General features: G+C 37.9%; 4 protein-coding genes across 8 annotated transcripts in view; 3 read left to right on the plus strand and 1 right to left on the minus strand.

The window, feature by feature from the left end:
• The window catches only part of rbm20 (RNA binding motif protein 20), a 68,540-nt gene extending 60,756 nt beyond the window's left edge, over positions 1-7,784 (plus strand). For all 3 annotated transcript variants that reach the window (XM_079593655.1, XM_079593656.1, XM_079593657.1), the window contains exons 11-14: positions 604-1,153; positions 2,013-2,120; positions 2,496-2,617; positions 5,366-7,784. In XM_079593655.1, the coding sequence (XP_079449781.1) occupies positions 604-1,153; positions 2,013-2,120; positions 2,496-2,617; positions 5,366-5,434 (849 nt within the window). In that variant the 3' untranslated portion in view covers positions 5,435-7,784. The remainder of the gene's footprint in view (positions 1-603; positions 1,154-2,012; positions 2,121-2,495; positions 2,618-5,365) is intronic.
• A 113-nt stretch (positions 7,785-7,897) lies between these two features.
• pdcd4b (programmed cell death 4b) lies at positions 7,898-19,838 on the plus strand. Its single transcript, XM_079593658.1, has 12 exons — positions 7,898-8,167; positions 8,610-8,688; positions 8,975-9,277; positions 14,006-14,103; positions 14,186-14,299; positions 14,469-14,690; positions 17,330-17,427; positions 17,514-17,631; positions 17,735-17,842; positions 17,913-18,023; positions 18,103-18,242; positions 19,049-19,838. The coding sequence occupies exons 1-12, from the start codon at positions 7,916-7,918 to the stop codon at positions 19,107-19,109; spliced, it is 1,704 nt and encodes a 567-aa protein (XP_079449784.1). The 5' UTR covers positions 7,898-7,915; the 3' UTR covers positions 19,110-19,838.
• Positions 19,697-21,152, minus strand: bbip1 (BBSome interacting protein 1). The gene is made up of 3 exons (XM_079593659.1): positions 21,082-21,152; positions 20,931-20,994; positions 19,697-20,715 (listed from the first exon to the last, which is right to left on the minus strand). The coding sequence occupies exons 2-3, from the start codon at positions 20,974-20,976 to the stop codon at positions 20,543-20,545; spliced, it is 219 nt and encodes a 72-aa protein (XP_079449785.1). The 5' UTR covers positions 20,977-20,994; positions 21,082-21,152; the 3' UTR covers positions 19,697-20,542.
• A 1,332-nt stretch (positions 21,153-22,484) lies between these two features.
• shoc2 (SHOC2 leucine rich repeat scaffold protein) overlaps positions 22,485-27,017 on the plus strand; it is a 28,474-nt gene continuing 23,941 nt past the window's right edge. Inside the window, exon 1 of one of the 3 annotated variants that reach the window (XM_079592358.1) lies at positions 22,485-22,562. The gene's annotated coding sequence lies outside the window, so the exon portion shown is untranslated. Of the gene's footprint in view, positions 22,563-24,683; positions 24,849-27,017 lie in introns of those variants that run through there. The other 2 variants (XM_079592357.1, XM_079592359.1) reach the window with 2 other exon arrangements.

Here is a 27,017-nt window from a genome sequence, read left to right on the forward strand (position 1 = left end):
TTCCAGTGAGTAAAATTCACGAGTCTGTTCCAGTAATATTCACAAGCCTGTTCTTTTGAGTGAAGTTCAAGAGCCAGCTCCAGAGAAAGCTGCAGTTCGTGAGTCCAGTCCAGAGTCTGTTCAATTTCTGCATTAACCGCAGTACAAAGGAGGAGGCTGAGGAAGAAGAAACGGTCCTCTACATGTCCAGCCCCTGAGCTGTAGGGGGAGCTCGTTGAGAAAACATGCGACAACAAAAGCGAAGAAATGGCGAAGTTACCGCGTTCCCCTTTAAGCCCTCAGTTTGAGTTGGTTCTTGGTCCTGCATCTTTAATGTTCTCCATGTTATTCTCCTGTTTATTGTTTTTGAAGACTATTTTGTTCATTCCTCTGTCATGCGCTTCACTACAGCCACCAATCCGTTGTGCTTCTTAAAACTTGTGTGGAAACACTGATACATTTTTTTAATTTAGGATTCTTTGATGAAATTCTTTTGATAGAAAGTTCAAAAGATCAGCATTTATTTGAAATGGAATTCTTTTGTAACATTATAAATGTCTTTACTGTCTCTTTTGGTCAAATTAATGCATCCTTGCTGAATGAAAGTATTAATTTCTTACCAAGGGACTGGAAAGTGGAGAGGAGGAGAGCTGGTATCCTAAAAGCATGGAGGAACTGGTGACCGTAGATGAAGTCGGCGGAGAGGATGACTCTATAGTTGAACCTGATCTACCCGACCTTCAAGAGGAGGACCCGAGAGTTGAGCCCGGCCGGTCGACGTCAGAGAGCCCTAAACCAAATGCAGAAACCCCAGCAAAAGTCGAGGACACAGTGGTGGACCCTCCTACCCTTCCACCGCTGGATTTGGTCCCAGAGGAAACCTCTGGAGGTGCTCAGTCCTGCCCCGGAGAGACGCCCCTGAAGGCACCTGTCCCAGAGCTGCCGGTCTCTCAACTCAACCAGTTCCCGTCCCACGAGTTCAAGAGCGCTTTGGAGGAGACCTGCACCGCCACTGATATGGATACACAGACCAACACAGCCACACCAGCTGGGCCTCCAAACCACAGCAGCACATGTGAAAGTGGAAAAGTGACAGACGTGAGTAATGATGAAAGAAAGGCGACAGAGATGGACAACAAGGAGCCATGTCTCAAACAGGACAGTCAAAAGAAAGGTACCCACGGTCATATAAGTTTGTCAGTAAATGCATGTATAAACCCACATAGTTCTTAATAGTTCCTCATAACTACGGTAGCCGTCATGTAGCTCGAAAAGTAGAGCATGGCGCTAACAACGCATTCATGGGTCGTTCGATTCCCATGGAAAGCAGGAACTGATCAAATGTGTACCTTGAATGCAATGAATATCGCATTATGAATATAATGCTTTGAATGCCAAATGCATAAATGTAAATGTCATATAAATATAAATGAATAATCGCTTGATTAAGATTGCTGTTCAGATTCACTGACTGGGTACTTCAAACCATTAAATCACGAGTGAGTTCGACAAGTGAATCTGTTGACTCATTAAAAAGAGCAAGTTCTTGAGAATCATTTTTCCGCTTATACCTTGCTTGTTTTTGCGTGCACTCGAAAGTAACTTATAAATGAACTAATGCCACTGCACAAGATGATATCCGCTGAGCCCGCATTTGGATTTTCCGTTGCATTTGCGATAATTTTTAGTTGCACTCTGGAGAGCTGCTAATATTTGTTTTGTTTAGAGAAGCAAAAATGAAACTTGATTGCATTTTTGTTGTGTGGAAAAGCTTTGACATTTTGATCACTTTATTTTTTGGACTAAGGTAGGTAGATGATGACAGAATTTTCTAAAATGTGGAATAAAAAAAAAAAAAACTAAAATTCAATCATCAAAGATTTTTTTAAAAAGTTGCATTTAAAATCTACTTGCTATAAAATCTCAGAGGGCATTTTTGAACCTTTAGTGGCAGTTTAATGTGATTTACAGGCTGTAGATAAAATAACATGTGCTTAATCTCTTGCATCATTCCACCTGTTTTTCTCTTCTAGATATTCCTGACTCATTAGCGGCCCCTTCACCTCAGGCGACAGACATCTGTGCTGCGTCACCTTCTCAGGATCAGGAGAAAGCCATTAGTGAACACAGCATACCGTTAGGTACGTCCACCAGAGTCAAACGATTCGAACCACATGACGTAAAGCCGTTTGGTCCGGAAGAAGAAAGCATGAGCAAAAGTAATAGCGGCGCTTTGAGCAACTCTGGCTGTGATGTCGGCTCTCAGTGGGTAACTGAAGCCTTTAAGGCCGGCTGATGTCAGTGGAGCATTTGTCATCCTGTTGAGTGAGGTGTGAATTGCACCCTCGAGGCCTGAGCTTGTGTACTCATTACCACACAGCTAACGCACTTGATTCCCTCACAGAAGAGCTGACTTTACACCCCTGCACACACACACAGTGTACGAGAACGTGGCTCAGAAAATGTATCGGTTTGGTGTTGTTCTGATTTCTGTCTGGTTTTGTTGTTTCTGGCAGGTGTGGAGTTCATTGTGCCAAGGACGGGATTTTATTGCAACCTGTGTGGCTTGTTTTACAACAGCGAACAAACAGCCAAGACGTCACACTGTCGGAGTACAATTCACTACAGGAACCTACAGGTCATAAATACCAACATGCAGCCTCTTCCTTTCTCTTTCCATTCAAATATGAATGTTTTCTCTTTCTTAAAGGAGTAGTTCACTTTCAAATAAACATTTCCTGATAATTTACTCACCCCCATGTCATCCAAGATGTCCGTGTCTTTCTTTCTTCAGTCGAAAAGAAATTAAGGTTTTTGAGGAAAACAGGATTTTTCTCCATATAATGGACTTCAATGGCAACCAACGGTTTGAAGGTTCAAATGTCACTCAATGCAGCTTCAAAGGTACTACACGATCCCAGCCGAGGAATAAGGGTCTTATCTAGCGAAACAATCAGTCATTTTCTAAAAATAAAATAAAAATGATGTACTTTTTAACGACAAATACCCGTCTTGTACCATCTCTGAGATGCGTCACGCATTACGTCATCATGTTTAGGTCACGCGTGACGTAGTCAGAAGTACCGACCCCGTGTTTACAAGTTTGGAGTAGGAGGACCGTTCAAAGTGTTTGTATGTTGAATGACACATATTTATATGTATTTGTGTCAGTTTATTGTTTAAAATGGTCCTTACGTGTGCATATCCTGGATGTTTAACGATGTCACGGTTGGCGCACGTGGCGCATCTCAGAGATGGTACAAGACGGGCATTTTTGGTTAAAAAGTATATAATTTAATTTTTTTTCTAGAAAATAACAGATCGTTTCGCTAGATAAGACCCTTATTTCTCGGCTGGGATCGTGTAGAGCCTTTAAAGCTGCATTGAGTGACATTTGAACCTTCAAACCGTTGGCTGCCATTGAAGTCCATTATATGGAGAAAAATCCTGGAACGTTTTCCTCAAAAACCTTAATTTCTTTTCGACTGAAGAAAGAAAGACATGGAAATATTGGATGACATGGGGGTGAGTAAATTATCAGGACATTTTTATTTGAAAGTGAACTACTCCTTTAACCTTTTTAAAGTTAAACCATAAACGACTGTCAAACGATGATTTAAACGGCTTTAACTCTTGTACAGTGTTGAAAATAAAGCTGAAATAAAATAATATATGAATATTAGTTAAAAAACTAAATGAAAATTAAAAATGGTGCATTGGCAATAAACTGAAATAAGTTTAAGTTGAAGCACTACAATTATTAACTGAAAATTAAATAAAAATAAAACTTTAACTGAAATAAAAATGTATTAAAGCTAAATTAAATTATGTATGCAATATTTGAAGAAGAAAAAAACTAATAAAAGGACAAAAGCACATGACTAAAAATTCAACCATAATTAACATGAAAGCTAAAAATATACAAATAAAAGTTTATTCAAAATTATATATATATATATATATATATAAAAAAAAAAAATCTCTTCCCTAACAAACTGATTCACAAAAATGAATCCGAGTTTCCAACGGTACATGAGATTTGCTAAACTACAGACTAAATAACCACAGTTGCACATGGACGCTGCTTGAGCAACTCGATTCAGTGAATTGTTTCTCACAATCTCTTCCTGAATTAACCGATTCACTAACATGAATCAGACTTTCTAGCAGAACATATACCATTAGCTAAACTACAGTCTCACTAACTACATGGAAACTGCTCAAGCAACTCAAATCAGTGAATTGTTTCTTTGCAAGAATCAGAGTGGACTGAGAGATCCACTTAGCTATAGTATTTGCTACATGCAAACAATGTGAAATTCAAACAGCGATGTAGCATTGGGCCACACTACACTGCTACTTGTTGGAAATAGTACCTTGTTACTGAAACGGCTACACTTACTTAGTTACTCACCACCACTGGTGACGGCAATGTAAGACTGACTGATCTAAGGAGCCCGGTCCTCAGGGTGGGATACGGTTTCTCATTATAACCCTTCAGAAACACACACATACAGACAGACGAACACACTTTCCAACACAACACTCGGAGCCGGACATTCCCCGTCGTCACAGTCAGACCACAGCCAGTTGTCACGTCTCTCACACTAGAGCGGTCGGCCAAACAGCGTCACCTCATACTTCACTTCTCCGGCTCGAGGGCTGCCAGCTGTGTCGAGTTTACAAGAACTACAGTGAGAATTTAACACCAGAAGAGCAAGACAGGTGAAACCGAGCGAGCGAGAGAGAGAGAGAGAGAGCGAGACTGTAAACACTACAGGAAACACCTGCTTTCCTCCCACATTTTGACCTTCTTCTTTTTCAGCTCTCCTTGTTACACTGGTAAACAAATATGCTTTTTGGTAGGAGTTTCTTCGACTAAACGCACTTTTATGTCTTTATAACAGACCTCAACTTGACTCAACAGTCAAGTCCATACTTATCAGCACAACATTAGTGCAAAATAATTTCGCACCTATAAAATGTGAAAGACGGTTTTGTCATATTAAGAAAAAAGTGCGTCAATATTATTTAAGATGACTAAATAAAAAGCTAGCTATAAAATTAGCCTCGGCAAGTCAACGTTTTTTTGTCATTTTATCCACTGATGGATATTGCCAGTGGACAATTTACATAAACTTATGGGTTTGAAAAGTATATTTTAATAGAGTTTGGTTTCTGAGCCAAAGGAGCTTAGAAACATGCAACCTCCAATTGTAGCATAAACTTAAACTTCAGTATAACAGTCAGGTGCTGTCAGTCAGCCATTTTAGTCAGAGAAACCAAACTGTTGCTCTTCGAGGCTGAATGGCTGCTCCTATGCCTGTAATTTCAGAGTAAACTGACGTTTGTGTAATTTAATGAGGGGTTGTTTGTGTTTTTCTAGAAGTATCTGTCGCAGCTGGCGGAGGAAAGTCTCTTGAACTTCCACACGGAGTCGCCAAAAGCTGAGTGAAGCTCGCGTGAGACGAGCATCCCTGCTGGGACACACTGAATGAGACGCATCCACGGAGAGACCGAGAGACACAACACAATGAGGAGAGGGAAGGGACACAACCGGGGAACCGGGGCAATTGGATCCTCTGTGTACTCTAGTTCATAGCAATGTGAATTGTATGAACGTTTTTACTAATTATTATTATTTAATTTTTTTTTAAATGTCATATTTTAAAGGAATAGTTCACTGGAAAAAATGTAAACGCATATTACTTTTTTTTTTTTTTTTTGTCAGTGATTTTTATGCTGCTATTTTTCTGTACAATGCAAGTGAATGGGGACTTTGGCATCAAAATGTAAAAAGCATCATAAAAGTAGTCCATGTTCATGTACATACAATCTGGATTACATAATCAATTCCTAAAAAAATTATATAATTAGATTATATTACATTTTAAAATACTTGCAATCCGACTACTTTTTATTGATCACATGATTACTTAATCACAAAATGGCAGTAAATTATTCAGAATTCAATGATTATGCCAAATTCTCCTAACTTTTCTAAAAAAAGCCTATTGCTTATATGTTGAGAAAGTCGTCCAGTTTTGTGGACACACAGGAACGGCCACTAGAAAATTGAGGCCACACACCATACACAAGTAAAATGTTTTTTAGTAAGTGTTATATTTTGATTGTTTTTATTTTAAAATAATTTTTTCTTTTAATTTAACATTTTAAGATCTAATTAATGATTTGCTTTTCGTCATTTTACTTCACGTTGTTGATAAAGAGTGGAATATATATTTTTTTCTATCTTTGTATTTTTATATCAACATGCTACAAGATTATTCTATGCAAATCAATGTGATTAAATGATATGATATCGGCCACCATATCGGTACCGGCCGATATATGTTAATTTTTAATGTTATCGTTATCGGCCCAATAAGAAAATGTTGCCGATATATTAAAGCTGATAAATGATAAATTATTTCCTTCAGTTAAGACACTTCAGATGTGCACTGTTCACCATGATGGCTTTAAATTGCTTGAAATTTGATTAGAATTACTTCAAAAAAGGAAAATACCAAATATGCAACATGTGCATCGCAAGTCTGTCACATAAAACTACATAATATTATAATGAGAACATTTTAATTGTGTGCTTGGGACACAGCTTTTAATGGCGAGACTTTAGTTTTTGTAATTAGGCACTCAGAAATTAAATACAAATGTAGATTTATATTTATCGGCCTTCATATCGGTTATCGGCTTTCAAATATAAAGAATTATCGGTTATCGTTATCTGGAAAAATGTTCATATCGGTTTCATATTTGATTTTCTAGTCAAAAGTAATCAAAAAGTAAACCTAAAATGTGACGTAATTGGTAATAATTACAATTTTCATAATGTAATTTGTATTCAGTAATGGATTAAATTTTACCTGAAACGAGTGATCGAATAAGTTATCTTCTTATAACTTAACAAATATCGTTTTCCCCCCCACATGTCATGAGTGAGGCTTTGAAAAACCACTGTAACCGCCTCAGTTCCCATTTATTTTCTTTGTATGGAGAAAAAAGTAAGCAGGAACTTTCTGCAAAATATCTTCATTTCTGTTCTATGGAAGAAAGAAAGAATGTCACAGAGGAACGTGGTTTTGTTTCTCAGTTAACTGTCTCTTTAATACACTGCCCTTAATCGTAGGACACAAGGCGCTGTGTATCCGCTGACGTCCAGGAATTTGTATTACACTGTGAAAAATATGTATCAGAATGTGAAATGCACTGGTAAGTGTAGTGTTTACATCATTTGCATCTGCCTCATTCATACTCCAAAGCTTGCGTATGTGTTGATTTTCCTCTATAGACTTCAGATGTGCCTTATTTAAATTTCAAGAGGTGTAAAATTATCCTCAGGTTAATACTTGTGAATATTCTACTGTTGTTGTTTTTAGTCCGTGTTCAGGTCTTGAATCTGTTTCATGCTTGAAATAATCACTTTTTTAAAGTGCCTTTTTGGTGGTGAGGTATAGTGAAAATCTCAAAATGCTAAAATGCATTTCTGTGTAATGTCTGTCATATTTTGCTTTTCATCATTGCTGTACACAGAGCTCAGACTATAGGGATACTTGAACTGGACCATGCTTATAATTATCACATTTATTTGTTTAAAGATAAAAAAAAAAAAAAACTGAGTGTGTGTGTTATAATGCGAGTATATTATTGGAATGGTTCTGGAAAAAATGTTCTCCTCTGTTTTATATTCTGTTAATAATAGCATCCCATTTTCTGGAAGAAAAATCTGTATAATTATTTTTGGGTTGCATTGATGCAAATATTGAATAAACATTTTGGAAAATATCATCATGGCCCTGAATGTATTGGCCAGCACATTATGAAATAACCCTTGCGTCTTTTAAAAAAAATGCGTCAGTTGAATAATATAACCGAGAAAAAGTGACTTCATCCTCACCCATGCGCAGTGTATTACATAATGACATCACTTCTGGTCCATCGTCGGGCGGCGGAAAGTCACGAACTTCAACGAACGCCTCGTAGAAAATACGAGAAAGACCTGTTTCGTCAGAACTCAATTTTCATTGGTTATTTTGTTATCCGCCTCTATTACTCTGACCAATCAGAGAGCTCGCAGGGCAGCCTTACACTATCGAGTTGCTGGGCAGAGAACACAAGATCAACATCAGCGGAGATAGTGCGTACGAACTTGGGCTTCGCGATAAAGCAGGTTAGTAGGCTTTGTTCTTTATCGACTGAATGTTGGGAAGAAACTTATTTTCTATGTATAACACTTTTGAAGGCTTTACCTTACACGCTGCGTCAAATACAGGCAACAACGCATTTGTTCGCTGCACGTCCTGAGGCTTTGTTTATGTTTATGTTGCGCTCGTGCATTTGCGCGTGCACATAACGCAAAACATGAAATGCGTGCTCTACGTCAAATTTAAAACACGTTAATAAAATTCTTATAAGGACTAATATTGCTTTGCCAAAACAATTTTGTTTTAGAGAGTGGAGATCTTCTGTCTTGTGTGGTAATGCGTCCATTCATTGCATCAGGCTTGTGTATGAGCCAAATGGACGCTGCTGATTGGAGCAGCTGACATTTTTTCATTTATTAATTAATTTCTATTTTAGAAATGTTAACGTTAATTTTTCTGCATTCCTAGGTGCAAAGGCACATTTCATACGCTGTAAAACTAACCATGGCAACTGACTGTGAGGCATGGCTAAATGCAAACCCTGTTGGTAAGTTTTAGTTGATTTTTATGGCGTGAGATAGTGATTTTATATCACTAACAGTTAAATGTTTCTAGGTCAGTGTTTGAGAACTATTTGCCCTTATTTTTGGTATTTAATATGATAAGTCTTAGCGAAGTTGCAAAGGTCAGGAGTATCACTTGATTTTACTCCCTTGTGTGGAACAAAAAGTCTTTAAAGGTGCCCAAACTTTGGCCCCTAGTGCTAATGCTATTTGTATGTATATTTAGTCTATATTAAGTTGTCATGCATATTCACAAATTGTCATCCACAGAGGCCGGAAATCTTAGTGATTCCTTCCCCTCCGGGGACGAGGACAGCACATTCGCTGGAAATGTCAATAACGAGATCAACGGAAACTGGATATTGGCCCCCACCGGCAGCATTCACGAGGCAAGACTCAAGGCCAAGGTGAAGAGACGTCTGCGGAAGAACTCCTCCCGGGACTCGGGCAGAGGCGACTCGCTGAGTGAGAACAGCGATGCGGTCCGGTCCACGGTTCCGCCCACCAGCCCAAAGGGCAAACTGCTCAACCGGAGGTCCAGGATGGGCAAGGGACGAGGCTTGCCGAAGAAAGGTATTAGTGCTGTTTTCATTCCTTAAAGCCCGTTCACACAAATAACCACAACTATATTCACGTCCACACCCAACAGATGAAAACATTCTGGACTTTAGATTTAACTGATCTTGAAAGTGCATGTAAATACAAATAAATTGCATTTGGAATTCTGAAAGTTCCGGAACAAATTGCATTTGGAATTCTGAAAGTTCCGGAACTCCGAAAGTTCCGGAACTCCAGTGCGCTTGGGCTTCGTTTATATGTTTTCAAAACAAATCAAGTGTTGACCTGGATCTGTTTCAGCATCCGCTGCTTTATTTTAGCCAATTAGATTGATAACAAACGTTAGAGTGAACGGACTGACACGCTACATCTACCGAACTCCACCCGTATTCACACATACGTTCATAACAGACGATCACTCCCATTCATTCAGATGTTGTTTTACACAGTGCTGGTCCTTTGTAGAGGGTTCAACGTCTCTGAGTGCAACAGACCTGAATTGATTTGGAAAAGTCTGGCTTGCATAAACGGCCTACATACTGTCCGACTGGCTCCGTCAAGTACGCCATGTATGCTGACTTGCTAATGTAACGCCAAACCTGCAAAAAAACAACACTCGACTCTCTTTGTGTCTGACGGCGACCATTTAATCGTCTAGATTAGCGTTTTAGCTGAGATTATCGCCCCTCCTGACCTTTCCACCTCCCCCATCACCCGCAAGATGACTTAATGGCACACTTCTCTTTCTGATTCCCTCTGCGATGGCACAGACGGCCCTGTTTGTGTTATGTAACTGCTGGTTAAGTCAGCCCGCAGGGCAGGGCAGGAGATCCTGTTAGCTTTTTTTTTTTGGCCAGAATCCTTCAGATGTAGGCGTTGCAGTGAAAATGTAGTAGGTTTGGAAGTCCCCCACTTTATCCAAATAGGCCTGAAAAGTGGATTACAGTAGGGCTGCAACTAACGATTATTTTAATAATCAATTAATCTGTCGATTATCTTTTCGATTAATCGGATAAAAATAAAAAAAGCATTAATTTCCAACCCTTTATTCAAAAACAGAACTGACAGTGCAAATTCACAGTGCAAAAAAATCTTCAGAAAGTGCACAAACAGGTTGCTCCTTGAACATCCCTGAGCTGTTAAAGTCATTAAAAAAAAATTATTGACTAACACAAAAAACATACACATGTGCTTTACATCTGCCAAATATATAGGACTTTTTTTTAAAATAAAGTGCACAAAAATATGTATATTTTTGTTTAACCCTTTGACTGTCACCGTCCCACAGGTGGGACGTTTGCCAGTATATTTTTAAAACAATAATATCTTAGTAAAAACCTTAAGTAATATTGACAAACTATATATCATTTGAAAGCTTACAATCTCTAGTTTTCATATTTGGTGACTGATTTTCAAAATAAATTACAGAGGAGCTGTAATTTATCAATTTGCAACAATAATATTTTCATACTCCTAAGGTGTTCAGTCCTTTATTTTGAAATAGTGATGAACATGAAAAATCATGAAAAAAATGGTAGAAACCTCAGTTTGTTTTCATGCCAAGAGTTCAAAAGATAGCATTTGTTCAATTATTTTAGAAAAAAAGGTCTGAAAATGTTTTAGAAATAAAGAAAAACCATATATGGAAATGGAGGCGCCCTTATATGGGCAGTAATGTCAACTAGTGAAAAAGTGTGGTACTGCGCCCAAACAAAATCTTACTGAAAGCTCATTTTTTGAGATATCAACCTAAAATTTAAAACACAACTTGTTCAGATTTTTGGCTTTGATTTTTGTGCAGTTTTAGAGTTACCCAGGTTTTGAAAAAATATATTTTATATAAAATATGAATAATTTTTTTATTTTATTTTATATTTTCATAAACTCAAACTTCTATAACTTTTTTTCTGTTACACTTTCTTAATTTATTTCACTTCTACAAAAATCTGCCAATTTTCTTCTTAAAAACAAGACCAATCTTACATCCATATTCCAAAGCATTCTTGAGTTACAAACATTTAAGTTCGGAAAGTGCATTTTCATGTATATTCAAAAAAGGGGCGTGACACTTAAAGGGTTAAGGGACTTGAGCTGTCAGAATAATAAAAAATAAAATAAAAATAAAGAAAAATACAAATCAGAAAACTTAACAGGATTTGTTTAAACGTCAGAACTTGTTCTCCACACTACACTCACAGACGCACACACTCACAGACGCACAAATTCTCACACTCGCAGACGCACACACTCACAAAAAAATGCAATGGATTGACCACCTCGTATGGTGTGTATTTTGCAGAGTCATTTAGACTTAGAGTAAAGAATGAAAAATTCAGTGCTGCTCGGACACACTCTGTCTCTCTTTCGCGCAAATAGACATGGTCTCTATCGCGCGCTCTCAGATGCACAGTGCATCAGTGTGCGCAGACACACTCGTGCGCAAACACACTCTATATCGCGCACTCTCGGACACACTCGGTCTCTCTTGCGCGTGCAGACACACTCGCGCGCAAACACACGTGTCTCAAGCGCAGTGTCGCTCGCGGAGTTCGCTTCGCTTTTGTCCAGTCCGGCGCCTCATAGCTCTGCGCTCAACTAATTATTATTATTTTTTTACATCTCCGCGTCGCGCGACACAACGAATCGATAATGAAATTCGTTGCCAACTATTTTGATAATCGATTTTTATCGATTCGTTGTTGCAGCCCTAGATTACAGCATATTGACAATCGTCTTAACGGTCAGGCTGAGCAGAAGCCAAGTGTTGTTTTGCCCTTAAACCAGAAATACGAAAATTGGTGACATGTTTTCTTTGTCATTTGATCTAGTTTGAGCAAACATAATACTTTTAAAGTCTGCATTCACCCTGTATATTTTCAAAATGCATGTTGGTCTTGTGTACGATTTATCCCTGCATGTGTTTTTTTTAAGAAAGGGGCGGGGTTTAAACTGACTGATTGGATAACTCTGTCATTCACCCGAAAAATCAAATTACGTAATTTTGCTTGAGAATTACGTAATTAGATTTTTCGGGTGAATGATAGAGTTATCCAATCAGTCAGTTTAAACCCCGCCCCTTTCTTACAATCGACTGCAAGCTCGCTTTAGGATCTGCCTCCATCCAATCAACAACCTGGAAGGAATCAAGTCTCCACCCTGCATTTTATTTTCACTTGTGTCACAATAAAAACAGATCATTTGATACTTGCATTTCATTGTGACTTTAAATGAAATGAAGCACAGTTTATTTTAACTAGAGGGACGTTGCAGCCCAGTAAAAGCTGGAAAGGAGGCCCCTGTCCCAAATAGCATGGTTGCAAAAATCATCCTAAATATATATAAAAAAAAATGTAATCTCTGCAATTTTTTTTATTAATTTTATGATATTAGGTAAATTAATTAAATTAAAAACCTTAAGCAAATTACGGCCCAATTTTTACTAAACCTTATTTATTTTGACCTGCGATTCAGGCCATTTAAAGGTATTTTCAAATGATTATTTCAGCACTTGCATACTACAGCCTTTAACTCCAGCCAAAAGTGAACTAGTTTACTAAAAGATTGAAGGGACTTTCACACGGAGCGCGATTAAATGACACAAATGTACGTCATGATGACGCTTTTGAATCTAAACAATAGATCACTATCGAGCTATTCACACCGGGCGCGATCAATCGCAAAGCAAGCTTTTTTTTTTTTTTTTCGTCGACCCGCGATGAAACGAGCCGTGATTATTCTTAATATGTTATTCTTACATGTTATTTATACAGATTATAATTTCTATAAATTTTCCACTGATTTATGCGATCTGAAGAGCTCATTCGCTCTAGAGCTGTCCATCATATTTCGTGATCATAACTTCTGAATGATGACATTCTGCGCACAAACAACTGAGAGAAACGTTTCTAAAAATGACGCCAAAAAAATTATGACAAGATATGATGTGTCCTGTTTGTGTTTTTATTTATTTATTTATTGTAATGTATTTTTATAACAAAGCATGAGAAATGCTTAGCAGGTGTAGCATTCAGTATATTATAAAACACTACAAATAATGCACGTCTGCCCATTATTCAGACATGAGGAAAAATGTGTTCTCGGTCAGCGCCACCTAATGTGCTGGTGTGAAATAGCTGGATTGAAGGAAATCAATCGTGTTGTGTTCAGTGGAAGGTCCGTCCAGCTTTATCGTGTCGCGGGTCTCTAGTCAATCAAAATGGAAAATTATTTCAAGTTGTTCCAAACCTGTAACACAGAACAAGATATTTTGAAGAATGTCGGTAACCAAACAATGTTTGACTTCCATTTTATGGTAAAAAATAACATCAAATATCTTCCACAAAAGTAGTAGTCATACCGGTTTAGGGCAGCTTAAGTGTGTAGCAGAACATCTACACCACGCTAAGGCTTGCGTACACAAACTTCTTTGAACCAAAAAAAAACAGAAACTGAAAAATAATAATACCAGTGTCAGTTTGACGCTTGTGGTCAGAGCCCAGCACATATCGAGAGATGATGTCACAGGGGCCCACACACAATTAAAGGGGCCCAGCCCTGTTTATGGGAACCGTGCGGTTACCATGACAATGGCAAGAACAGTTTGTACTTTCGTGTGCTACAGCAGAAGGAACTGAAAGCGTCGCATAGTTTTCGTTCTTCAATCCGTTCTGGAAACATGACGTCACGAGTTCCTCCAGTGCTTCTGATTGTTTTGAAGAGAGATGACGTGTTTTGTGTCCATAGGTGGGGCTGGCGGTAAAGGCGTATGGGGAACACCTGGGGAAGTTTATGACGATGATGTGAAAGTTGATGTGAAAGATCCCAATTACGATGCGGAGCAGGTAAGAGCCTCACGATGCGCTCGCTTTTGGTTTTTAACCATGAAATTGGCACACAAAGGCATCAAACTGTGTGTTTCTCCAGGAGAACTGCGTATACGAGACGGTCGTCCTCCCTCTGGACGAAGAGACGTTTGAGAAGACGGTCACGCCTATAGTTCAAGAGTACTTTGAGCACGGGGATGCTAATGAAGTGGCGGTGAGATTTATGACTGTTGATGAATGAGGAGACGGCTTTTGACCTTTCATATCTAATCGGTGTCATGCAGTCCCATAAAAGCAACTATTTTTATGAGTAAACTAGCCTGTGCAAACCTGGGAGCGGTGCGTTCTCATTATAATCAGAACATCTCACTCTGTTCCTTCAGGAACTGCTAGCCGAGCTGAACCTGAGTGGCATGCGCGGCGACGTGCCCATGCTAGCCGTATCACTAGCGCTGGAGGCGAAAGCCAGCCACAGGGAGCTGACGTCCCGACTGCTCAGCGAGCTCTGTGGGCGCGTGCTCACGGCCGGTGACGTGGAGGCGTCCTTCCACAAACTGCTCAAAGAGCTGCCCGACCTGGTGCTGGACACGCCAGCGGCTCCACAGGTACACACGCTAAAGCTAGCGCACCTGAGCTTAAGGGGTCCGTCACTGTTCAAACCCCTTAACCCTACGCATTAAACATTAAAATATATTATTAGCATTCATATATTTTTGCAATTTACATTAAATTTAGGCCTGGTTTCACAGACAGGGCTTAGATTATGCCAGGGTAATGCCTAAGGACATTTAAAAGAATAGTTCACCCAAAAATGGAAAATTACCCCATGATTTACTCTCACCCTCAAGCCATTCTAGGTGTATATGACTTTATTAAAAAAAAATATCTTGGCTCTTCCCAGCTTTATAATGGGAGTTTTTAAAAGCTCCAAAAAGTGCATTCATCCATCATAAAAATAATCCATATGACTCCAGGGGGTTAATAAATGACTTCTGAAGCGAAGCGATGGGTTTTTGTAACAAAAATATCCATATTTATCACTTTATAAACTATAATCACTGGCTTACAGTAAAATATTTGACCTTTGATCACAAAACCAGTCACATGTCGCACGGGTATATTAGCCAACAATACATTGTATGGGTCAAAATTATCGATTTTTCTTTTATGCCAAAAATCATTAGGATATTAATTAAAGATCATGTTCCATGAAGATATTTTGTAAATGCCCTACCGTAAATATATAAAACATTTATTTTTGTGAGTGAATGCAGCACAATCGTGAACATAAATGGACAACTTTAAAGGTGATTTTCTCAATGTTTCGTTTTTTTTTTTTGCACCCTCAGATTCCAGATTTTCAAATAGTTGCATCTCGGCCAAATATTGTCATATCATAACAAACCCTACATCAATGGTGGAAGCTTATTTATTTAGCGTTCAGATGATGTATAAATCTCAATTTAAAAAAATTGACCCATGTGACTGGTTTTGTGGTCCAGGGTCACATATTAGTATTAGACTATTACTGTAATCATATATTGGTATTATACTTTGATTAATACAATTATTATTATATATATATATATATATATATATATACTTATAATATTATTATTATAATAATAATAATATTATATTCATGACAGTGTAATTGGAAAGTAGACCAGGTTGAACAAAAAGTGAAATATTTTACGCGCATGTGTGTGTGCATATAATAATATTTGTATTATTTATGGCAGTTTTCAAAGCTTTAATAAAAATGACAAATGCTTATTTTATTATGAATCACATTTAAATATGAATAAATCATTTCTTGAGGTAAATTGGCATGAACAGAATAGATTAATCGCAATTATCTTTATGACATTTAATCATCAGCTAAAGTTCATAATCATGAACCGCTCTCTCTCTCTCTTTAACTTTTGCAGCGTAACATTTGGCACAGTTTCTAAGCTCCGGTGCGTCCTCATGTTTGCTTTGCTAGAAGCGTGTTTGATAAGCTGCGGTTAACAATGAAAGGCCTGTGGTCGGAGCGCGTCTGGTGGTGCAGATGAACCAGTCAGAAGAAACTTTCAGCTGTTTCCTTTGGCTTCATACAAACACCAGAGCTTGTGCTTTTGTGTGTCTGTGTGCAGAATGCTGGGTCAGCGCTGTGCCTCCAACACACTCTCTGCTGTACAAACACATTTACCCAGCTCTCTCCTGTCGGCCCTCGCTCCATACACTACAGCAGATGTTGTTTGAGCGCTAGAATGGGGCAAACACGACACTTTCTTCCCTTCACACCCCATACGGTCCCAACACAAAGGGTAGATGTGCCAAAACAGCACGTGTACAAACACTGACCTCCTCCATCAGTGTGAACTGCTGTGTGTGACTGACAGTGTGTTTCCTCCAGCTGTGCACACCACTGCTCTGTTTACACGCATTTCACTGGAATTTCAAAAATGTTACGATGAGGAACTCGGGATATTTTATGTACTTTTAAATTCAATATCTGCGGAGTTATCTGATTTCTGTTCCTTATGGATTCTGTGAAAATTGTGAGTTTTGTGTGTGTGTGTAAATATGAAATATAATGCTTTCATTGGAAAACTCTTAGTATGAGTGATCTTTCCCTGGACATTTTAAATTTAATCTTATTTGTATTATGACAGGATGAATAAAAAATGGACCAAGAAATATGACTTAATTTTTATTTATTATTATTTTATTTTTTAAATGGACCTAGATTCGAGATGATCAAAAAGCTACATTTTATGTGAAATTTTACTGTTTAATAATATTTAATATTTTGATTATTTGTACATTTTTGCAGCTTAAAACAGCTTAATTTAGGCCTATTTTAATTACTAGTTATTTCAGTTCCTTTTTTGGTGTCAACAAGAAATATGGAAATGCTTTCTGTGGAAAGCTTTCAGAATGAGTTAAATTTACCTGGAATTATTAAGTAATACATGCATGCATACAAAGTGTATATATATATATATATATATATATAAGAATTGTATTCATGACTGTGAATAGAGAATGGACCAAGAAATATGAATTAATTTTAATATTTTTTTATTTTATTTGTTAAAGCTTTTAAATGAACTCTAATAGGCCTAATCATTAATACATTTCTCTTTCTTTTGTGTATCCTGTGATCACTGGTGTTTTTCACGGAAAAGCTCTCAGAATGAGTGATCTTAACCTGTAAATGTTAAATGGCTAATTCCCATTGGCTGTTGTCTCGTAGATGCTCGGCCAGTTCATCGCTCGAGCCGCCGCAGACAACATCCTCTCAAAAAGCTTCATAGACGGCTACAAAGGACGAGTGGACTGCGAATACGCCAGGTATGTTACGTGAGTGTTTTACACGCTGTGTGTGTGTTATCCTGTGTTCCCCTGCGAGTGTGACGTGTGTGTGTGTGTGTCACCAGAGCTGCTCTGGATCGCGCGGCTGTGCTGCTGAGAATGAGTCGATGGACCGGCCTTCGCATCGACAGCCTCTGGGGTTCAGGCGGCGGCCAGAGACCTGTCAATCAACTCATCAAAGAGGCAAGGACACGTTACGTAACACCAGAAGACTGGCAGACTTCACGGCACATTAAGCGTCAACGCATGCTAACTCTAACGGATTGCATAACCGCTGTTGTTGCAGGTTAACCTCCTGTTGAAGGAGTACCTGCTCTCAGGTGACACCGTGGAAGCCGAGCGCTGTTTGAGAGAACTGGAAGTGCCACATTTTCATCATGAGTTTGTTTATGAGGTAATAACGGCTATAAAACAGGCATTTCAAGCCTGCTTCGGCTCTGCCTGATGATCTGCTTTCTCCTCAGGCGGTTATCATGGTGCTGGAGTCTAAAGGCGACAGAACGCTTCAGATCGTCCTACAGCTGCTGAAGAGTCTGTGCGCCTCCACCGTCATCACCGTGGACCAGCTGAGACGGGTATGAGCATCGCCTGCTGGCCGCTTTGAGCTACTGCAGCTTTAAAAGTGCTTCTTATCAGAACGGTGTCCTCTTACAGGGATTCGAAAGAGTCTACCTGGACATGGCAGATATCAGTATTGATGTGCCGTGTGCGTACTCGCTCCTGGAGCAGTTCGTGGAGCAGAGCTTTAATGCCGGGGTCATTGATAAAAAACTCCGGGACCTCTGTCCTTGTCGGTGAGTGAGTGAGGTGTTTTGTTTTGTTATTATTACATAAAATATGCATTGTTATAATTACATTTATTATGAATAGCAGTCATGTTTAAAAGTATGTATAATTTAACATAAATTGTTACTATATCAAACTTTTTTTTTTCAATATTACAAAATGTATTATTACATAAAGTATTTATTGATATATACAAATGTATTTATTGATATATACAAATATATTTAGTTTTAATATATAAAAAATATTACATAATGTGATATTACATAAACTATTTGTCATATACCCAAATTAAATATTTTCCTTGTCATATTTCCTATGAAATGTATATTTATTACATAAATTATTATTTATGAATAGTTGTAATACATTATGTAATATTATATTAATATAATATATAATTTTAGTACGTATTTATATATTTTAGTCTTGTATCCAAATTAACTTTTTTTTTAATATTTATAATTAGTTGTAATGTATAATTATTATTATTAGTAGTATTATTACATAAAACTTATTTGTCATGTACCCAAACTAAATAGTTTGTCTTTTTGTCATATTTCTTATTATATTTATCAATAGTAGTTATAAATGTATGTATTTATATATTCAAATGTATGTATTTATTATTATTACATAATGTCAATGACCCAAATTAACTTTTTGTTTACTTTAAAAAAATAATTTGTCATGTACCAGTACCCAAATAAAATAGTTATTTGTCATATTTCTTATGAAATATATATTTTATTATATGAAAAAGAATTGTATGTACCCAAATAAACGTACTAATAGTTCGTTTTGTTGTTGTCAGCGGCAGAAAGCGGTTCATGAGTGAAGGAGACGGCGGGCGCTTCAAACTGGAGGGCTTCTGAGTTCAGGAGTCCCACAAGCCCTTTCCTCTGATGCTCACTGGAGTCCTGTATTTCTTTAAGTTGCTTGTATTTGTCATGCAAGTTTAAGTACTAAAAACGTTCCTCCTGTCAAACACACGATGTGACCGAAGGGCCAGGCACTTTTCAAATCCGAAGGATGTGATGTAAACCCCCCCCCCGATCCTTCTGATGCGACTTTATAAGCTAATCCTGAAAGTGCCACACTTATGACTTAGTCATTCCATGTTTTGTATTCCCGAGTTCACTGCCACTCCTGTGCTCCAGTGTTTGCAGAGACTTGCGGATGTGTGTACATAGCTTTATAAGTGGGAAGCTCTTTCTCCCTCCTGGGCTGCTTTTTGTATGACTGTGCTTGTTTATTTTCTCCTTGACTTTTCAAAGGTGTCATTTCTGATGGTCACTGACGGAAGGACAAAACTGAGCAATGCACAGCAGCTGGGATCATTTCACAGAAGTGTCAAGAGCATTTATTTTTATATTTCATATTTCAGTGGACTGGTGGATGTGAAACGTACTTAACTTACTTGCTCTTTGTTTAAAATGGTTGATAATAAATAATAAAGTTTGTCATTACTCACTTGGGAGTTATTTATTGATGGATGGAAGGAAGGACAGATAGACTGATGGATGGTCCGATGAATGATAGACAGAAAGATATTTACAGATGAAACTCGAAAAATGTGAATATCGTGCAAAAGTTAATTTCAGTAATTCAACTTAAAAGATGAAACTAATATATTATATAGACTCATTACATGCAAAGTGAGATATTTCAAGCCTTTATTGGTTATACTTTTGATGATTATGGCTTACAGCTTATGAAAACCTTTTTACAATATTCTAATTTTGAATTTGGAGTTTTCATAAGCTTTGGAGCTGTCATAATCATCAAAATTATAACCAATAAAGGCTTGAAATATCTCACTTTGCATGTAATGAATCTATATAATATATTAGTTTTACCTTTTAGTTGAATTAAATGAACTTTTGCACAATATTACAATTTTTCGAGTGGAACGTAGTTTTTAAAAAGACAAAATATAAAGGCCTAATTCAAGGCATGATTCCAATTTCATGTATTAATTAGCTGCCATTATTTTATTCAATGAAAAAAACAAATCACACCGACTTACAGTTTTACAATAATTATATGAGAATATAGCCATTTCAAACACAGCTGCAACTGTTGGGAATAAACTTGCTGAAGTTTAATAAAAACAACATATCTAAAACTGAACTTCCTCTTTTAAATAAAAGTGATTTGAACATATCTAAATGATTCTTAAAGTGCCTATGCCGTCTTATGAACTGAAGCATACAAAACCTCATGCATAAATATAGATTCTAGCAAAATAACAAGTTGGCCAGATATTATGTAGTGGTGGAAGTGTGCACTTGATCAGAAGTGTACCCTACTCTGCTTTTTCAGTCTGTTGTTGTTCCTTTAAAGCCAGTTCTTGTTGTTTAATGATCTCCTGAGCGTCTTGCTGCATCTTCTCCAGTTTCTCCAGCGTCACGGACTTCAGAGGGAGGAGTTTGGGTTTGCACAGGACCATGGTGGGCACGTCCTCCATGGAAAGCTGACCTGCACGGAGGAAACACAACACTGACTGATAGACCTGCTATATGTGTATAACCCGCGTGGAGTAAAGCTGAGCTGTGGACTGCTGCAGTGATGCAGTTGTTCATCTCTGGCATGTTCACTCGGTCTGTATAGGGGTGAGGGTTTGGAAAGTCCCGCACTACATCGACCACAAGCCTGCTAACAACAAACAAAACTACACCAGTGGAAAAACTCACCTTGTTTAGGCAGAACCTCTCTAAACATTGACTTCACTTCAGGCATTGTGCTTCCGCAAGGTTCCTGTTAATGTAACGCAAAAGACTGTCACATCCATATAGATAATGCACTCTAAATAAACATAAAATATGCTTCGGTGCGTGGATTTACCGTTTATCTCATCAGCTGGTGTTACACGCACTTCCGGTTCAGCTCAGACTCGCACGTTTCTTTAGCGAGACAAATAAGCCGTTGCTGCCGCCTAGCGACAATGACGTTGAATTGTTTTGGCTGATGAAGGTGGAAAAATAATTCATACGATTTATTAGATAGATAGATAGATAGATAGATAGATAGATAGATAGATAGATAGATAGATAGATAGATAGATAGATAGATAGATAGATAGATAGATAGATAGATAGATAGATAGATAGATAGATAGATAGATAGATAGATAGATAGACAGATAGATAGATAGATAGATAGATAGATAGATAGATTGATAGAATTAACGATAGATAGATAGATAGATAGATAGATAGATAGATAGATAGATAGATAGATAGATAGATAGATAGATAGATAGAATTAACGATAGCTAGATAGATAGATATATAGATAGATAGATAGATAGATAGATAGATAGATAGATAGATAGATAGATAGATAGATAGATAGATAGAATTAACGATAGATAGAATTAACGATAGATAGATAGATAGATAGATAGATAGATAGATAGATAGATAGATAGATAGATAGATAGATAGAATTAACGATAGATAGATAGATAGATAGATAGATAGATAGATAGATAGATAGATAGATAGAATTAACGATAGATAGATAGATAGATAGATAGATAGATAGATAGATAGATAGATAGATAGATAGATAGATAGATAGATAGAATTAACGATAGATAGATAGATAGATAGATAGATAGATAGATAGATAGATAGATAGATAGATAGAATTAACGATAGATAGATAGATAGATAGATAGATAGATAGATAGATAGATAGATAGATAGATAGATAGATAGATAGATAGATAGATAGATAGATAGATAGAATTAACGATAGATAGATAGATAGATAGATAGATAGATAGATAGATAGATAGATAGATAGATAGATAGATAGATAGATAGATAGATAGATAGATAGATAGATAGATAGATAGATAGATAGATAGATAGATAGATAGATAGATAGTGTTCATATTACTCCCCCACCAGCAAATTTCCCCAACAAAACTTTTGGGTCATGATCATAACACGCATATTTCTGGAACATTATTGTTGTTGTTATGCACGTAGAGTATTTTCACAACCTTTAGGCACATTTTTCCTCAATTTCATTGTGTCACTAAACCGCACATTTATTACAGAAAATCTTTTTTATATTTCATGAATTCTGTTAGGATATCTCCGTCCTCCAATTCGCCACTTTCTCTACTGATCACTGCCAGGGTGTTTTATTGCGTCTGTCATTGCTGCGAAATTTCCCAAACAGAAATAAAACTGGAGCTCCAGAAGTCTCGTGACGCGTCAGTGACGCGCGCTGGGGAGGGGAGCGTCGCGCGCGAGCTGCAGCGCTGCTGGACAGGAGGAGGAAACAAGGATGGCGGAGTCACACCTCTCAAGGTAAAGCACTTTTACGGCTCTGGGCGGCTCAGAATCGCACCTTCCGCGGCGCAGGGTTTATCTTCGGCGCGATAGACGCGCGCGTTCGGCGGTCGAGCGCGACAGACGCGGCGCTGTGCGCGTTCGGTGGGTTTAAATGCGCTCTTTTGTTCAGTCCCGGAATGGCCGCTGCTTTATGTGCGTTCGTGTGTGTGTGCGTGTGTGTAGAATGTGTTTGTGTGTGTGTGTTTTCTTTTTTCACATATTCCGTAGGCTTGCGAAAAGAAAGAGAGAGTGTGTGGGAATAAAAAGAAAGGTGCCGCGAAAGCCAAGTATGCGCGCGCGGAATGCGTCTGAGCCACCAGACAGTAAACAAAAGACTGATTTGTCCCAAAATGGTCATAAAGTCAGAGTCAACAAAGCTTTATTGGCATGATTGTTAACATTCACAATATTGCGAAAGCATATAAAACATTTATAGCACCGTAACAGCACACACATATTTATTACAGAATATAAATACGTTTAAGTAAATAAAGAAATGAAGGAACAAGAAAGACATTATTTTAAAACATTTAAGAAAAAATGTACGGTGTCAGTTCAACAGACGGTACGGCACGACTGCTGCTGCGCGCTCACGCAAACACACGGTTCTTTTGAATCGGTTCTTTTCAATGAATCGTTTGAACGCATTCACAAGAGCTAAACTTTGCTTTTTTTTTTTTTTTTTTTTTTTTTTTTTTTTTGATAACCTGATGGCAAACACTTGTTTTAAAAATGCATGTCATTTTTTTTCTATTTAGTTTTCTTTGCACTTATACAATAAACTTATAATTGCCAGTTTAGAGGTTCCTGTTTAACACATTAAACTATTTAGTAATTGCACTAATAAAATGTAAGACACTTTACGTTTACTCACAAATTATAGACTATGTAATACCTAAAAATGTACTTTAAAATGCATTCACATTTGTTTTTGCGTCCAAAATCTGGAATCTGCTTGTTCCGGAATTTCACGCGAGAGTGAAAAGGTGAATGATGGGAGTCGCTTAACCTCAGAAATCTCTCCGAAGCAGAGGTAGATTTAGTGTGCATTCAAGACCACTGAGCTTTGCCATTTTTCAGATCGGGGACAGCCTTGCTGTCGCATACACACGCGCTCAAGGGGCCAAGACCACAAGTGTGGGTATTGGGACAGCGACAACCAACTAAAAACGAGTCCTGAGTCCCAATGCCTACTTCCTTACTATTTAGTTGGCTAGGATTGTGTAGTGGATTGTCGTAAAAGATTAAATGTGGGGCTGTGTTTGAAATCGCATACTCTTTTGGCACTTATTTTGAATAAGTAGCCTACTTACTTTGTGACCATTCAAAAAGTATGTTCTTTATATAGTATGAATGTGTTTATGAATGTAATCTGGACGTACTATATTCACCATGTTGTCATTAACATGTGACCTATCAGCGTCGCTTCACTGTCATTCATAAATCTTATAACCGAGGCCTCATGGGATAGTAATGTGTCCATGAATGCACACTCCAGAATCTCACCGGAAGTATAGTAGGTAATGCCTATACTCTTTGATGAGTACTGTGAATTTGGATACTTGTCCCGTCACATACTGCCTTTCGCCTATAGGGAAGTATGTAATTTCGGGTGCAGCCTAGGACTGGGAATTGGTTGAATGCATCAGTGATTTGGTGTTCTCAAAAATGGAGGCAGATGTGCACGTGAACTTGCAGGGGAGGGGTTTAAAGTCAGCATGATTAATCTTTTCCCCCCTATTGGGACGTATATCCGAAAGAAACGCTTCTCGAACAAGAACAAAAATTAGGGCAGGCTTGATATTTTTTTTTATGGGGAATTGATTGGATGGTTTTGGTTTGCTATTGGTGTGATCTGATGTGATTGACAGGTTGTCCCGCCCTCACGTCAGTAAACACGTCATCATTTTGAATAATTGTTATGATTATTTCGAATAAATACTGCAATATTGTCAGATTCGTTGATACCTTTTAACTGATTCTTTCAAACGAACTGTTCGAAAGAACCGACTCGTGGAAAAGAGTCGGACTTTCCATCACTGACGGACGCGCACACGCACGCACGCGCACGCACGCACTCGCTGCGGATTGAGCTCTTCCCGCTTTGAGCTCGAGCTGATCCGAGTGCCGTTTGGCGGATGACAGTTTGTTTTCACAGAGGGCCTGTGTGAAAAGAAGAACGAACATTTAAGTCCTCGACTACGGGACGGTCGTCGTTTTGTCTTCAAGATGAGGCCGGTTATTCCAAAATGTACGAGTTTGGTGAGAAGTGTGAGGTGACATTTGTGTTTTGTGGTGTTTTATTGTTGTGGGAGCTCGCGCAGGGCTAATGCTGCTAGCCTGTTAGCCGCAGCTGAAGGGTGGCTAATGCTAGCAGAGAGATTTCCTTAGCCAGCTTTCAAGCTATCCGTATATGCTGTCATATATCACGACACAGCGAATGTGCTCATATTATTTTCTTTTTTTATTATCTTTTGAAACCTATATAATGTTAGTCGGTATTCATGACATTTATGGTGTTTCTGTGGTTTAATAGCAAGGAATGTTGAGCTAGTTAGCCATATAAAAACAGACGCTTTGTACTCTGAGCCCCCTCACTCATCAGATTTTATATTGCTTACCATTTTAAACGTTTTATTATACATGCAAATGTGCTGCAGGATGATAATCTGGTCTATTGGTATAAGGAACTGGGCATTTGCATCTTTTCCTGTCCCGTTGATGTGCAGGGATACATATGTATCTTAGGCCCTAATCTACATTGAAATACATTCACTATAAGTTATAAATCTTATTCAAAGCTTTTGATTTGCAATGTTTTGTTATCGTTGTTGTGGCTTTATTGTGTACCTGTGTGCTGTCAGTTCTCAGAAAGACTGTTACATTGCATAGTATGACACTTAAATTGTTGTTAAAAATATGTCTCATGCTTGAGATTGAAAATTTGTCTTTTATTTAGGGATTTATTTGCTGCAATGTCAGGAAAAATGCCCTGTTCTGATTCGACTGTGTGTGTGTGTGCGTGTGTGTTATTTGTAGCATGTGCATCTGTAACCTATTTAGCCAGAATTCTGTGGTTTGGTGGCCTTGTTTTAAAGCCAACATCCTCCAGCGGAGCTGAGCAAGTGATATTGTCATATTTAGCTAAATAAATATGTCATGAAGTAATGTAGACTTTATACATCATCCCAGCACATCATGCACTCAGCCATGCAATTTTGAGCTGTGGTAAACAGTTGTCATTTGCTTCTTCTGCCTTAGTTGGCATTCATGTGCATTTCAGGATCTGTTTTATAAGTATCAGATGCATCATCTCTCGGAGCTGATGTAAGTATGTTAGATGTGTGGTAAAGGGAGGAAAGATGTATTTTTTCCTGCAGTCGGATGTAAGATTAGGAGAAAGTTGTGCACGATGACCCCTTCCTTACTGTGCTGTCTTCGCCCACCACACACACACACACACACACACACACACACACACACACACACACACACACACACACACACACACACACACACACACACACACAATCTCTCCGGTTTTCTCCATATTAACTGTCCTGGTTTGTTTCCTGCACTTTGGATGTTTTATTTGAGATGCACTGTCCAACAGCTGATAATTATTATGGCTAGGCTGATGATCAATATAATAATATTTATATTGTTTTGTCTTTTGTGCAGGTACAATGAGTTTTCAATCTAGACTTGTAGTTTTACAGAATGATTGATTACCGCGTGGTGCTTTTGTAATTGAACTATTTTGATTTCAGTTCTGATTTCACTTAAAGGGATAGTTCAGCAAAAAATAAAAATTCTGTCTTCATTTAAGCAAAAAAAAAATTTTTTTGGGGGGGGGGAAATCTAGTATTCACTGCCCTCTCAGTCTGTTGTCAAATGTTGATGATTTTGGGAGACTGATTTTTTTTTTTTTAAGCAGTTATGATATTTCAGAAATAGCCTAAGTTAGGCTGTCACGCGCAATTGTAAGAGCCACACTAGCTATGTTCCTATCCAAAGTAGCATATTTAACTTATGTGCAAAATTGGAATATCGCATAAAACATTTGCAAATAAAGGAGCATCTCCATCCCAGGCGTTCAAGAGAACAAAAATGGTCACTTCCTGGGAAATTGGCGCAAAATATCTGTAATGAAAATGGAAGTTGCTGCAATCGGAAAGCCACTGCGACTCTCTTTTTTTCCCCCTAAATCATAAAAAACGAAACGCAATAACCGCTGTCATGTTGTCATGCGTTCGGAGGCGGATACCTAGTGTTTGGGAAGTGGAACGCAATCATGCGAGACCGATACTAAGATAGAGTAGGCGATTTATTTATGCTGGGCGATTTATTTCTGATTAATTCAAATGTAATGTTTTGCCACGATTTTTAAAATTGATGAATTGAGGTTTTGAATAATTTAAGCAAACGTAG

This window comes from Phoxinus phoxinus (assembly GCF_949152265.1).
Source record: "Phoxinus phoxinus genome assembly, chromosome: 20".
Classification (NCBI taxonomy): Eukaryota; Metazoa; Chordata; class Actinopteri; order Cypriniformes; family Leuciscidae; genus Phoxinus; species Phoxinus phoxinus.